This window comes from Jaculus jaculus, chromosome 1, assembly GCF_020740685.1.
Source record: "Jaculus jaculus isolate mJacJac1 chromosome 1, mJacJac1.mat.Y.cur, whole genome shotgun sequence".
Classification (NCBI taxonomy): Eukaryota; Metazoa; Chordata; class Mammalia; order Rodentia; family Dipodidae; genus Jaculus; species Jaculus jaculus.
In genome coordinates this window covers 261,466,962-261,482,614 of record NC_059102.1, presented here as the reverse complement: position 1 = coordinate 261,482,614, position 15,653 = coordinate 261,466,962, and the positions used below count along the sequence as shown (strand labels likewise).

At 41.9% G+C, this 15,653-nt stretch overlaps 1 protein-coding gene across 8 annotated transcripts in view; it reads left to right on the top strand.

Moving 5' to 3' along the window:
• The window catches only part of Mdm4 (MDM4 regulator of p53), a 54,504-nt gene that overhangs the window by 15,408 nt on the left and 23,443 nt on the right, over positions 1 to 15,653 (top strand). For 2 of the 8 annotated variants that reach the window (XM_004663561.3, XR_006637576.1), the window contains exons 4-7: positions 2,021 to 2,154; positions 6,083 to 6,138; positions 14,735 to 14,802; positions 15,529 to 15,628. In XM_004663561.3, the coding sequence (XP_004663618.2) occupies positions 2,021 to 2,154; positions 6,083 to 6,138; positions 14,735 to 14,802; positions 15,529 to 15,628 (358 nt within the window). The remainder of the gene's footprint in view (positions 1 to 2,020; positions 2,155 to 6,082; positions 6,139 to 14,734; positions 14,803 to 15,528; positions 15,629 to 15,653) is intronic. The other 6 variants (XM_045151400.1, XM_045151399.1, XR_006637587.1 and 3 more) reach the window with 4 other exon arrangements.

Sequence of the window (15,653 nt, the reverse complement as noted above, 5' to 3'; positions counted from 1 at the left end):
GTGATCCTCCTACTGCTCCTCCAGAGTGCTGGGATTAAAGGCGTGCGCCACCATGCCTGGCTTTTTCTTTTATTTTTAAGTGTTTTTTTGAAGCAGGTCTCACTGTAGCCCAGGCAGCAGACTTGGTACTTATTCAGTATCCCAGGCTGACGATGATCTTCCCTCAGCCTCCCAAATGCTGGCATTATAGGTATGAGCTACCATGCTTGGTGATGGGGGCGATATCATCATCACCATTATTACTATTTTTTTTTTTTTTTTTTTTGGTTTTTCAAGGTAGAGTTTCACTCTCGGTCAGGTTGACCTGGAATTCATTATGTAATCTCAGGGTGGCTTCAAACTCATGGCGATCCTCCTACCTCTGCCTCCTAAGTGCTGGGATTAAAGGCGTGTGCCACCATTCCTGGCCTGTTTTTTCTTTTCTTTTCTTTTTTTTTAATATTTGTTATTTTTATTTATTTATTTGCAAGCAGAGAGAAGTAGAGAGTAGAGAGACAGATACAGAGAGAAATGGTGCACCAGGGCCTGTAGCCACTGCAAATGAGCTCCAGATGCATGTGGCCCCTGTGCATCTGCCTTACATGGGTCCTGGGGAATCGAACCTGGATCCTTTGGCTTCACAGGCAAATGCCTTAACCGCTAAGCCATCTCTTCGGCCCTGTTCTTTTCTTGAAAGAGAATGAGAATTGGCACATCAGGCCTCTAGCCTCTAGCCACTGCAAAGGAACTTCAAACTTATGCGCCACTATGTGTATCTGACTTAAATGGATTCTGGGGAGTTGAACCTAGGCCCTTAAGTTTCGTAGGCAAGCACCTTAACAGCTAAGCCATCTCTCCAGCCTGATTTTTATGTTTTTCAAGATGGGGTTTCACTCTAGCCCAGGCTGGAATTCATATGTAGTCTTAGGGTAACCTCAGTTTCAGGGCAATCCTCCTACCTCTGCCTCCCCAGTGCTGGAATTAAAGGTATGCCACCACGCCCAGCTGGATGAGACATTTTCTGTGCCCCAGTCTCTTTTGCATGCAGGGATTACAGATATGCATTGCCATGCCTGCAATGGCCTGCTTGTGATTTTCTTTCTTTTTTTTTTCTTTTAAATAGTTTGTTATTTATTTCAGAGAGGAAGAAAAACATAGTTGTGCTGGGGCCTTTTGCTGCTACAAATGAACTCTAGATACATGTGCCCACTATACATCTTGGTTTTAACATGGGTACTAAGTATTGAACCTGGCCTGGCAGGCTTTGTAAGCAAGATCCTTTAACACTGTGCCATCTCCCCAACTCCCCTATTATTATTATTTTTCTTTTTCATTAAAAAATTTTTTTTGTTCATTTTTATTTAATTGAGAGTGACAGAGACAGAAAGAGGTAGAGAGAGTGAGAGAGAGAGAGAGAGAGAGAGAGAGAGAGATGGGGAGGGAGGAAGGGAGGGTGGGAATGGGCATGCCACTGCAAACGAACTCCAGACACGTGCGCCCCCTTGTGCATCTGGCTAACGTGGGACCTGGGGAACCGAACCTCGAACCGGGGTCCTTAGGCTTCACAGGCAAGCGCTTAACCGCCAAGCCATCTCTCCAGCCCTATTTTTTCATTTTGATGCAATGAATTGGTTATAGAAAGGTAGCACAAGGCTGTCAGTGCTTCGATGCTGACAATGTACGAGGGTTCTCATAACAACGTAGATATTGGGTTCATTCACTCATTGTCTGCTCATCAACACATTTGGACTTTTTGTTTTTTTTTGTTTTTTTGAGGTAGGGTCTCACTATAGCCCATGCTGACCTGAAGTTCATTATGTAGTCTCAGGGTGGCTTCGAACTCACGGCAATCCTTCTACCTCTGCCTCCCTAGTGCTGGGATTAAAGGCGTGCGCCACCACGCCCGGCTTTACATCTGGACTTTTCATGGTGGAAATGTATGGATCTGACTGAGGAAAATAGTGATTTACATAGTATTCTATCATTTGTGGTTTTGGCAGCAGTTAGGCAGATGATTTCATGCTGTTTTATTCTCATGCAGGTAATGCACTATCTAGGCCAGTATATAATGGTGAAGCAGCTTTATGATCAACAGGAGCAGCATATGGTATATTGTGGTGGAGATCTTTTGGGAGAACTACTAGGATGTCAGAGCTTTTCTGTGAAAGATCCAAGGTAAAAAGAATAAGGGTTTGTCTGTCTTTTTGAGTACTTTTCACCCATTAATATAATCTCTGTATGGTTACTAATGGTTATTTGAAGCAATATGAGAGGACCTGCATATGTTATGTAGCCAGTGAGGAACTAGCAGTGCTGTAGAGAAGAATGAAGAGCATATAGAGTAGTAATTAGGTACTATTCATGATAAAATTATATCTTAAGTGATGTAGAAGAAGTATATAAAGCAAAGAAGTAGGTGGAACTTGGAGGTTTCAGGGTTCCCTGAATTAAAATTTGAGCTGGAGCAGTTGAAGGAGAGCTTCTGATCGACCAGAACGTATAACGGTCTAGGTAGGAGGGAGCTAAGATGTCACTAGGTTAGGATTTTGTGAAAGAGCTGAGAGAAATGGAGAACTGAAGGGCAGTTTGAAGTTGATGCTGAGCCCAGTAAGAATCACAGCGCAGTAACTCTGACTTGTGTGGCTTTCTCTGCTTGCACGAGGTTTATAGTCATAAGTTTATCCTATCGAGCCAGTTAGTAATTGAGAAGCTAGTGTTTTCTCTATAGATTACTAGGCACTGCTTTCTTCTGAGTTTGTTTTCTCTTACACTTGTTAAGACTTCTTTTTACCTCCCATTTCTTAATCAAAATATAAAACTTGGGCTGGAGGGATGGCTTAGCAGTTAAGGCGTTTGTCTGCAAAGCCAAAGGACTTAGGTTTGATTCCTCAGGATCCACATTAGCCAGATGCACAAGGGGACACATGCGTCTGGAGTTCGTTTGTAGAGGCTGGAGCCCTGGCGCACTCATTATCTCTCTCTTCCTCCTCTTTCTCCCTCTTTCTCTCTGTTAAGTAAATAAATAAATAATACAATATTAAAAAATTTTTTTTTGAAAATATAAAGCTTAACTCTAGAAGGGTGTGGTTTTCAAAGGAAATATCTCTGCTTAGGTTACTGTTAGTTATTGAAATAAAATTGACCTTTTTTTTTTTTTTTTTGGAGTTAATGTCTCCCTCTAGTTCATGCTGACCTGGAACTCACAGTGATTCTCTTACCTCAGTCTTTCAAGTGCTGGAATTACAGGCATGTGCCACAATGCCTGGCTGATTTATTTTTATTATTATTTTTAAAATATTTATTTGTTTATTTGAGGGGGAGAAAGAAGCAGAGAGAGAGAGAGAGAATGGGCACTCCAGGGCTTCTATAGCCACTGTAAATGAACTCCAGGTGCATGTGCCCCCTTGTGTGTCTGGTTTATGTGGGTCGTGGAGACTCGAACCAGGATCCTCTGGCTTTTTAGGCAAATGCCTTAGCTAGGCCATCTCTCCAGCCGCAGCTGATTTATTTTTTATTTTTTAAAGTTTTTTTTTTTTTTTTTTTTATTTGAGAGCGACAGACACAGAGAGAAAGACAGAGAGAGAGAGAGAGAGAGAGAGAGAGAGAGAATGGGCGCTCCAGGGCTTCCAGCCTCTGCAAGCGAACTCCAGACGCGTGCGCCCCCTTGTGCATCTGGCTAACGTGGGACCTGGGGAACCGAGCCTCGAACTGGGGTCCTTAGGCTTCACAGGCAAGCGCTTAACCACTAAGCCATCTCTCCAGCCCATGATTTATTTTTATTTTCATTTTTTTGAAGATTGGGAATCACTGTGTTCCAAGCATACCTGGAATTTACTCTATAGTCTTAGGCTGGCCTCCAACTCACAGCAATCTTCCTACCTCTCTCTGCCTGTGGAGTGCTGGGTTTCAAGGCGGGTACTACCACGCCAGGCATTGATTGAATTAAAAAAGCATGTTTGTTTATTTGTGTATTATTTGTTTATTTTGAGAGTATGTGAGAGAGAGGCAGATAGAGAATGGGGGTGCCAGGCCTTCTAATGCCACTGCAAACAAACTCTAGATGCATGCATCACCTTGTACATCTGTCTTTATTTGGGTACTGGGGAATTGAGGCTGTGTCCTTAGGCTTTGCAGGCAAACATCTTAACCACTGAACCATTTCTCCAGCCCTCGTCTATTTTTTTTTAAATTTTTTTGTTGTTTATTTATTTGAGAACGACAGACAGAGAGAGAATGGGCGCTCCAGGGCCGCTAGCCACTGCAAACGAACTCCAGACGTGTGTGCCCTTTGTGCATCTGGCTAACGTGGGTCCTGGGGAATTAAGCCTCTATCTGGGGTCCTTAGGTTTCATATGGGAGTCCTTAGGCTTCACAGGCTAGTGCTTAACTGCTAAGCCATCTCTCTAGCCTTTTTTTTTTTTTTTTGGGAGGTAGGGTCTTGCTGTAGCCTAGGCTGACCTGGAATTCACTCTGTAGTCTCAGGGTTTAGCAATCCTCCTACCTTTGCCTCCCAAGTGCTGGGATTAGAGGCCTGATCACCACTCCTGGCTTTCTGATCAGTTTTTCCTTTTTTGTTTGTTTTTTGAGGCAGGCAGGATCTTGCTCTAGTCCAGGCTGACCTGGAATTCACTATGTAGTCTCAGGGTAGCCTTGAACTCAACAGTGATATCCTTCTACCTCTGCCTCTCAAGTGCTGGAATTAGAGGCGTGCACCGCCATGCATGGCCCTGATCAATTTATTTTTTTTAAATATTTTTTGTTTATTTTTATTTATTTATTTGAGAGTGATAGAGAAAGAGGCAGATAGAGAATACACGCGCCAGGGCCTCCAGCCATTGCAAACAAATTTCAGATTCATGTGCACCACCTTGTGCATCTGGCTTACATGGATCCTGGTGAATTGAACCTTGAACTGGGGTCCTTAGGCTTTGCAGGCAAGTGCTTAAGTGCTAAGCCATCTCCAGCCCATTTTTTTTGTTTTTTCAAGTTAAGATTTCATTTTAGTCCATGCTGACCTAGAATTCACTATGTAGTCTCAGGGTGGCCTCGAACTCACAGTGATCCTCCTAACTCTGCCTCCTCAGTGCTGGAATTAAAGGTGTGTACCACCATATCTGGCTATTTTTTTTTTAATTTTTAAATTTTTATTAACATTTTCCATGATTATAAAAAAAATCCCATGGTAATTCCCTTCCTACCCCCTGACACTTTCCCCTTTGAAATTCCATTCTCTATCATATTTGGCTATTTTTAAAGTTAAATTAAATTTTATTTATTTGAGGGAAAGAGGCAGATAGAGAACGGGCAAGCCAGGGCCTTCAGCTGCTGCAAATGAGCTCCAGGCGCATGTGCACCATATGCATTTGGCTTATGTGGGTCCTGGGGAGTCAAACCTGGGTCCTTTGGCTTTTCAGGCAGGCAAGCACCTTAACTGCTAAGCCATCTCTCCAATCTGATCAAAAAAAAAATTATTATTATTATTATTATTTTTTGGTTTTTCGAGGTAGGGTCTCACTGTAGCCCAGGCTGACCTGGAATTCATTATGGAGTCTCAGGATGGCCTCGAACTCATGGCCCTTTTGCTATTTTGCCCTCATTAAAAATTTGATCAGTGCAGGGCGTGGTGGCGCACGCCATTAATCCCAGCACTTGGGAGGCAGAGGTAGGAGGATTGCCATGAGTTCAAGGCCTCCCTGAGACCCTACTTTTCTGTTTTTGAGGTAGGGTCTCAACTCTAACCCAGGCCAGTGATCCTCCTATCTCTGCCTCCTAGTACTGGAAGTAAATGTGTGCACCAGTGTGCCAGGCTTGTTTGTTTGCTTTTTTTTTGTTGTTTTTGGAGACAGGATGGCTACCCTCCAACTCCTTGTGTAAGCTGAATATGACCTTGAGCTCTTGGTATTTGATGATCCTACCTCTACCCCAAAAACAAGAAAAAAATTCTGGAACAAAGTTTCTGTGTTCCTGTATATACATACTAAGAGAAAGTTGGAACATCCTATACCAGAAATGTAGTTAATATTTAATGAAAAGTAACAAACAGTATTGTTATTTTTAAAGTGGCATTTGGGATTGTTAATTTTGTATTTTATTTCTTTAACAGTCCCCTCTATGATATGCTAAGAAAGAATCTTGTCACATTAGCCACTGTTACCACAGGTATGTTATATTTCTTCACTTTCCTCACAGCTTTGCGTTTCGAGGGCAAATGGTGATAAGAAAGGAGAATCAAAATGGAAATGGAATGCTCTGTTTTTATGATTGCGAGGGGTTTGTTTTGTCATCTTCAGAGTGACTGCTGTGTTAAATTTTCACTATGGACAATATCAGGCATACAGGGATGCCCACCTCCTACATGTAGAGTTTTCTTTTTATAGTAGTAGGGATTGAATCTAGGACCTTCATGTACTATAATACTAAGCTACATCTCCAGCCTTTTTTTGTTTGTTTGTTTGTTTGTTCTTTCAAGGTAGGGTCTTACTCTAGCCCAAGCTGATTTGGAATTCACTGTGTAGTCTCAGGACAGGTTTGAACTCTCAGCAATCCTCCTACCTCTGCCTCCTGAGTGCTGGGATTAAAGGCGTGCGCCACCCCTTCAAGCTTCCAGCCTTCTTTTAACTTATTTTGACACAGTATTGTAGTAAGTTGCCCAGGCTTGGCTTTAGACTCAAGTCAGTTGCCTGGCAGGCCTTAACTTATGGTCCTCCTGATTCATTGTGTTCAGTGGCTGGGAATTTTGGTATATGTGACTATGGTTGGTTTAGACTGGGTAGTTACATTTTATTCTATTTGCTTTATCTTAATGTACTTAAAAAATCTCTTTAATAGATTTTTTTCCTTTAAGTGTAACCACATCATTAACATTAATATCTAGTCTGTATTCTCAAACCTATGTGTACTTTGTTTTTTTCTGTTATCTCAAGAATATCTTTTATTTTGGCTTCATCAAATCGGGATCCAAACAGTCCACACATTGAATTGGATTGATGATGTTTCATAAGTATATTTCATCTAGAAAACTTAAACTCTTTTTTTCTTTTATCTGTTTTTTGAGGCATGATCTCATTTATTCCCAGGTTTACCTGGAATTCATACTGTAATCCAGGCTGGCCTCAAACTCAGCCTCAATCCTCCTAACCTCAGCCCTCCAGAGTGCTTGATTTTTAAAGGCATGAGCTCCTGTGCTGGGCTCAAAAATTATTATATTTTTAAGTTCTGGTGTATATTTGGTTTGAGTTTTATGTTGGCACCTCTTTTTTGAATATTACATAATGATTATACAAATTTATGGTGTACCATGTGTTTTGTCACATGTTTGAATGAGCATTTCAAGATAATCATATCATACCAAATGTTTTATTTATTTATTTATTTTTCGAGGTAGGGTCTCACTCTAGCCCAGGCTCACCTGCAATTCGCTATGTAGTCTCAGGGTGGCCTTGAACTCATGGTAATCCTCCTACCTCTACCTTCCAAGTACTGGGATTCCAAGTGTGTGCCACAACGCCCAGCTACAAGCAGTCATTTATATATATCATATATAGCAGTCATATATATATATTTTTTTTTCATTTGAGAGAGAAACAGAAAGAGGCAGATACAGAGAGAGAATGGGCACACCAGGGCCTCTAATCACTGCAAACAAACTACAGATGCTTCCATCACCTTGTGCATCTGGCTTACGTGGGTCCTGGGGAATTGAACCTGGGTCCATTGGCATGCAGGCAAACGCCTTAACTGCTAAGCCATCTCTCAAGCCCTAATTGTGTTTTTTTTTTTTTTTTGTTAGAAGCATTCGGAATCCTCATTTCTAGATATTTGAGATATTCAAATTGACTGTATTCTGTGCTATGATGTAGAACACTCATTTGTTTTCATGCTGTTTGTTAAAGAATCAGGGTTGTCTACAGGCTTTCCCCACATTCTAGAGTTCAGGGTTGTGTCACTGTGCTTGCCTCGCTTGTTCTTGATCCTTAGTATGTACTAGTGTGGTGTTGATGCCAGTGTAAATTTCTTTGCCAAGATACCTTCACTGGTGGTGCTTTGGACCTCTTTCTCTGTCATTTTTTCTTTATACTTGAGTTTCATGATGTCAGAATCTGTCCCTCTGTGAAGAGTCTGTGAGTTCTGGTAGTCTGATCCCTCTTTTGTTTTTTAAATATTTTTATGAGACGGGTCAGGGGAAGGCTTGCCAGGGCCTTTTGCCACTGCAAATGAACAAACTCCAGACATAGGCACCCCTTTGTACATCTGGCATTTTGTGGGTACTGGGGAATAGATCCTGAGCTGGCATGCTTTGCAGGCAAGTACCTTTTGCTGAGCCATCTCTTTGGGCCTGATCCCTATTGTAAAAGTTCTCCCAGTGGTTTAGTAATCTTTTTATTTTTTATTTTTATTTATTTATTTTAGAGCAACAGACAGAGAGAGAAAATGGGTGCACCAGGGCCTCTAGCCACTGCATACTCCAGACGCGTGCACCCCCTTGTGCATCTGGCTAATGTGGGTCCTGGGGAATAGAGCCTTGAACTGGGGTCCTTAAGGCTTCACGGGCAAGTGCTTAACCACTAAGCCACCTCTCCAGCCCTAGTAATCTTATTTTATTTATTTTTTTAGTTTTTCAAGGTAGGGTTTTGCTGTAGCCCAGACTGACCTGGAATTCACTGTGTCATCTCAGTGTAGCCTTGAACTCTTCCTCTTCTTCCTCCTTTCTTTCCTTCTTCCTTTTTCCTTCCTTTTCCTCCCTCCTCCTCCTCTTCCCTCCGTCGTCCTCTTCCTTCCTCTTCCTCCTTTCTTCATTTTATTTTTATTATTACAGTTAGAGAGGGAGGGAGAGAGGTAGTGAGAATGGGCACTTCAGGGCTTCTAGCCACTATAAGCGAACTCCAGATGCATGCACCACCATGTGCATCTGGCTTACTTGGGACCTGGAGAATTGAACCTGGGTCCTTAGGCTTTGCAGACATTTGCCTTAATGGCTAAGCCATTTCTCCAGCCCATTTTTCCGTTTTCTCAGGTAGGAACTCAACTGTAGCTCAGGCTGACCTAGCTAGAATTCATTTTATATGTCAAGCTGACCTTAAACTCATGGTGATTCTCTTGTCTCAGCTCCCTGAGCGCTGGGATTGCACACAGGTTTATTAATCTATTATTTGAATGCCAGTTTGACCCTTTCCAGACTGAACTTTTTCTTTTCCTTCTTTTTTTTTGAGATAGGGTCTAAATGTAGCCCAGCTTGACCTGGAACTCACTCTGTGCAGCTCAGGCTGACCTGGAATTCATTATGTAGTCTCAGGGTGCCCTCAAACTCAATGGTGATCCTCCTACCTCCCTACCTCTGCCTCCAAGTGCTGGGATTAAAGGCATGTGCCACCTTGCCCGGCCTCTTTTTATCCTTTGATTTGTGGTAATGGGCATTGAACCCAAGGTACATGTCAGGCAACCACTCTACTACTGAGCTATATCCCATATCCCCCATCCTCTTTTTTTTTTTTTTTTTTTGAGGCAGTGTCTTATTCTAGTCTAGGCTGACCTGGAACTTCTGTAGCTAAGCCTCAAACTCACTATGATCCTCCTACTATGCCTGATGTCTGGCTCAGACTTTTTTTAAAAATAGGGTCTCACCCTAGCCCAGCCTGACCTGGAATTCAGTACGTAGTCTCAGGGTGGCCCTGAACTCATGGCGATCCTCCTACCTCTGCCTCCCGAGTGCTGGGATTAAAGCTGTGTGCCACCACGCCCAGCTTGAAACTGGATGTTTAAAAGTCTGAAGTCTGCAGAGTGGTGGGGTAGAGATGGATGAATAAACTGGATACAAGTGAAAGTCATTTCCAAATAATGAAACTGTTTCCTCTCCTATTTGCTTCAAAATAGATTTGAGAGTCACATTGTTCTTTGAAGAAGTCCATGTTACCTGATCCTTTTATATTTGCTGAAATAGATTGAATAGAATCTGTTCCTGTTTTCAAGTCAGGGAAAGAGATTTTACTCTCATTTGAAGCAGGATTTTAAACTTAAACTGACTTTTGAGGCCTATTGTTAATTTAGCCATTTGCCTGGCTCAGTCTTTGCAGGGGTAAATTTTTATTAGCGAAGGACAGCTTTGCAAGTGATAAGGTAACTTTATTGAAATGCTGTCATTTGTTGTGAAATAATAGGGTTTTCTTCACCTAGTCATGCATGCCTTGAAATACATGGAGGATTTTCTAATTGTTGACTATTTTCTTAATGTTTGAATTGGTTGGTATAATTCTTAGTTTTTTTCTTTTTTTTTCTTTCTCTGCATACTTCTTTTTAAAAATCTCTTTATATTTTATATATTTATTTGAGAGAAGGAGAGAAATAGGCAGACAAAGAAAGAGATAATGGGCATGCCAGGTCCTCTAGTCACTGCAACAAACTCTAGACATATGTGCCACTTTGTGTATCATCTTACTTGGGTACTGGGAAATCCAAACTGGGTCATTCAGCTTTGTAGGCAAACACTTTAATTGCTAAGTCCTCACTCCAGCCTTGTGCATGTCTTTGTTTTATAGAGAACATTTCATTCTCTCAGCTACTTTGTAAGCAGGGTCTGGAGATTAAGAAACATCTTTTTTTTTCTTTTTAAATTAAAATTACTTATTTATTTGTTTGTTTTTGGCTTACATGGGACATGGAGACTCAAACTGAGTCTTTAGTAGGCTTTGTAGACCATGTACTGTAACTGCTAAGCCATCTTTCCAGCCTAAGGTTTATTTTTGTGTATATGAGACAGAGAGAGGTGTGTGTGTGGGGGGGGAGAGTGAGAGAGAATGGGCACACCATACCCTCTAGCTACTGCAAAGCAACTCCACACTCATGCTCCACCAGATATATCTGGCTTATGTGGGACTTGGGGAATCGAACCTGAATCCTCAGGCCTCACAGGCAAGTGCCTAAACTGCTAAGCCATCTCTCCAGCCCCCAATTTTTTATTTTTTATTATTGATAACTTACATATTTATATACAGCCATAATAACTTCCCCCTTCCCCTTCACAAATCCACTCCCCGTCATATCCTCTCCTCCTCTCAATCAGTATCTTATTTTGATGTCATCATCATTTCCTTCTGTTGTACTACGAGATCATGGATATCCAGGCCATTTTGTGTCTGAAGAGTGCTTTGTAAGAAGTCCTATCCTTCCTTTGGCTCTTACATTCTTACCGCCACCTCTTCCACAATGGACCCTGAGCCTTGGAAGATGTGATAAAGCTGTTTCAGTGCTGAGCACTCCTCTGTCACTTCTTAGCATTATGGTGCCTTTGCGTCATCCCAGAGGTCACTGCCATCTGAAAAGAGAAACTTCTCTAACCAAAAGTGAAATTAGCATTAACATATGGGTATGAACATTAATAAAACTACAGACAAGCCGGGCGTGGTGGCGCACACCTTTAATCCCAGCACCCAGGAGGCAGAGGTAGGAGGATTGCCATGAGTTCAAGGCCACCCTGAGATGACAGAGTTAATTCCAGGTCAGCTTGGACCAGAATGAGACCCTACCTCGAAAAAAAAAAAAAAACCCAAAAAAACAAACAAAAAAAAAACTACAGACAGTTCGGTGAGCATAGTATATGTATTTAGCCAGACACAAGCCGGTGTTAACACCCCTAGGGCTCATGACTTCCCCCTTCATAGGTTTTCAATATCAGGCATAGATTCCCTCCATGGATTGTCCCTCCAGTCCAAATAGGCAACAATTGGTTTTCCCCATAGCAGACATGCCACTAATGTGCTCGACTCAATTGGCCTGGCTGACCAAACTTAAGGCTTGCTGTGTCCACTGTTGTTTCTCTGCACTGTTTTCCTTTATTTAAAAAAAATATTTTTATTTGGGCTGGAGAGATGGCCAGTTGAACAAGATGGTGCATGCATCTGGAGTTTGTTTGCAGTGACTGGAGGCCTTGATGCAACCATTCTCTCGCTCTGCCTCTTTTTTTTTTTTTTAATATTTTTGTTTGTTTTTATTTATTTGAGAGTGACAGAGAAAGAGGCAGAGAGAGAGAGAGAGAGAGAGAGAGAGAGAGAATGGGCGCACCAGGGCCTCCAGCCACTGCAAACGAACTCCAGACGTGTGCGCCCCCTTGTGCATCTGGCTAACGTGGGACCTGGGGAATTGAGCCTTGAACCAGGGTCCTTAAGCTTCATAGGCAAGCGCTTAACCGCTAAGCCATCTCTCCAGCCCTGGCTCAATATTTTTATTCTTATTTGACTTGTCATATGGTGGGTGTATGCTTCTAACTAGGAGGCAGAGGCACAAGAGTCTTGAATTTGAGTCTGGCATAGAAAACCTAGAGAGAGAGAGAGAGGGAGAGAGGGAGGGAGGGAGGGAGGGGAGGACACAAGCTAGGTAGGGAGGTTAGAAGGAAGGGAGAAAGGAAGAGAAAGAAAACATGGAAAAAGTATTAGAGTTTTCATATGCTGTTTACCCAGATTCCTGAAATGGCACTGTCTAACTTAACACACTGATGTGCTTGAGCCAGCAGAGTCCTCAGGGAGTTTTAGTTGGTTTTCTCCTCCGATTTGCTGAGCGTTGGTGCTAGTGTTGGCCACCTCTGTTGATTGCCATCAGTTTGGGTTGCAGGACACTTGTTTCTTTTTGTTCTGTTTTTCGAGGTAGAGTCTTGCTGTACCCCAGCCAGGCTGACCTGGAATTCACTATGGAGTCTCAGGCTGGCCTCAAACTCTGGCTGTTCTCCTACCTCTGCCTCCTGAGTGCTGGGATTAAAAGTGTGCACTACCACACCTGGCTTTGCTTTTTGAGCCAGGCATGGTGATTTATATTTATAATCCCTTCACTTGGTGATGCCGAGGTACGAGGATAACCGTGAATTCAAGGACAACCTGTGTTATGAGTGAGTTCCTAGCCATCATAGTGCAGAGTGAGACCTGCCTCATCAAATAAATGAGCAAAGTGGTGTTCATATGCTATTTATACCTTCACAAGAAGGTTAAATCTTTATTTCGATGATTGAAGAAAATGCTGTTATTTAAAATGAAGATATTTCTAAATCATTTCTCTGAATTTCCTGGACAAACTGTATTTCTTATAAAGATATTCCTTAAGGTGTGGCTTTCTAGATAATTTCTTTTTGCTTCTAATTATTTTTAACCTAAGATAATAGGCTCTAGTATACGTGACAGTAATAGAATTGCTAATGAAAAGATCTGCTTTACCTCCAACGTGTGTTAGCTGGGTCTTACTGTTGACTACTGTTGTCAGAAAATGCTATTTATGTACTGTTCAATATCCCCATATAGTTATTAAAATAATTCTAGAAGTAACAGTGTTAAGTTTTGAGAAAGTGTTTGCTTTATGCAAAATAACTGAAGCGTCAGATCAGTTGTATAGTCTGGGTTCTGCCTCTTTTTTATTTGATGATGATATTTTCTAAACACTTCTCTGGTCTTGGTAGTATCTGGTGACCCTTATTTTCAACAAATTTCTGGCATGCGTCTCGGTTATAGATAGCTTCATACAGTGAGTGGTTTTGTTATTCTCTGCAGCCCGTTCTTTTCTATAGCCAAGTTTTTATTTATGTTCTGCTTGAAAATTTTCTAAGTCCTTGGAATACATTTCCCTCTTCAGCCAATGCAATATTCCCTGGGAAAATATTTATCTGCTTCCTCTTTCATCTTAGAAAATGTTTGTAGTCACTGAGTGACAAGAGGTTTTGTGTGTGTGGCAGGGGGAATCCAGTCCTAAATTCACGTGATGGGAATTTAAGTAGTGAAATCACCATCAGCACTTGGATTGTAGGTTTGTTCAAAGATGTGCTTGTTTTTATAAAGCAATGGGGGAAATTCCTGATTTTGTTATATAACACTAAAAATATCCATCACTTTTTTTTTTTTTTTTTTTCCCCAAAGTAGGGTTTCACTGTAGCCCAGGCTGACTTGAAACTCACTTTGTGGTCCCAGGCTGCCCCTGAACTCACAGTGATTCTCCTACCTCTGCCTCCCGAGTGCTGGGATTAAAGGTGTGTGCCACCATGGCAGACACAGATTATGTTTTTATGTTTTTTTTTAAGGTAGGGTCTTGCACTAGCTCAGGCTGACTTGGAATTCACTGTGTAGTCTCAATGTGACCTCGAACTCATGGTGATTCTCTGACTTCCGCTTCCTGAGTGCTGAGATTAAAGGCATGCACCACTACGCCTGGAACATATTATGTTTTAAGAAGCCAAGCACAAGTTAAGCAGTGGAGTAATACAGGAAGGAGTGAAAAATACTTTCCATCATTTCCTATTTTGGACTGCTTTTTGCATAAAAACTTGAATTTTGCCTTGAAATAACGTTTTAGTCATTTTTCATTTTCTCTCAGATTATATTTTGGTGATAACATTTTTGGTACTATTTTGAACATGGCCTGTCCTGGTTTTTGCCTTATTTTTTTCCCCTTTTTTGTTTTAGTTTTTCAAGGTTGGGTCTCGCTCTAGCCCAGGCTGACCTGGAATTCACTATGTGGCCTCAGGGTGGCCTCAAACTCACTGCAGTCCTCCTACCTCTGCCTCCCGAGTGCTGGGATTAAAGACGTGCGCCACCACAACCAGCTGGTTTTTGCCATTTTTATCAGTTTTGGTTTCTCCCTTTTAGATATGAGAGTCTTTTCTAGCTAACACGGAGTAGTACATCAATGGGAAGCAAGCCTGGCTTCAGGGTTGTTTGCTGAGGACCTTTTTGTGGAAAGAATGGTTATTACCAGGGAAGGTTTTCCTTTTGTTTTACTTGCTATCCAGATGCTGCTCAGACTCTCGCTCTCGCACAGGATCACAGTATGGATAATCCAAGTCAAGACCACCTGAAGGTAAAATCACCACATGGTGACTTCTTTTGTTGTACAGAGTGGCCCCTTCTCTGTACCTGTGGATCTTGGGCTCCCAAGGCCTTTTCCCAAATGTGGTAAGAACATAAAGTAAGAAAGGTTCTTGGGAGTTCACAGACCAGGGACAGAGTGAACCTTCTCTGTTCTTCCCAGAGTTCCAGTCTCTGAATCTGCCTTTGGGATGTAGCACTTCTGATTTCAGTTCTTCCAGTTGCACTTTCTTGGGTTGTGTATGCCTCTGTGTATGTGTATGTTTGTAATTGTGTACCTACATACATGTTTGAGGAAATTGCTTTATAAAATTTTAACAGGCTGATTGCAGTTGAGTTCATGTTAGGCCTTTTGTGAAAACTTCCTCAAACTTGGGGAAGCTTTATGATCCTGGTACATGGTGAGGGTTTCACATGCTTCTAAAATAGGCCTAATTTTGTAGTAGACTATACAGATAACTTGTGTCTTAAGAGCATCTACTTGCCTTCATATAGAGGTTATTTTTACCCCCAGGTTTGGGATTCTTCTATTTCTGCTGATAGATGTGTTGAGAGGTATTGTGTTTTGCTTTACTTGATGGCTGTTATAAACTTCAGAATTCTCTCTTGTGCATAACCCATTGTGTTGCACACTAACTGGTAAGCCAGAATGGAACTGCTACATCCCTTGGTCTCAGTCATTTCTGCTGCACTGATGGGCATGTTTCCCTTCTTTCAGCAAAGTGCAACAGCAAGTTCCAGTTCCAGAAGAAGAGCGGGAGAGGATGACAGTGCCACACTGCCTACCTCACAGCACAATTGCAGGACTTCTAGAGGAGGTAAGGTTTGAATTAAGGCTCTAGG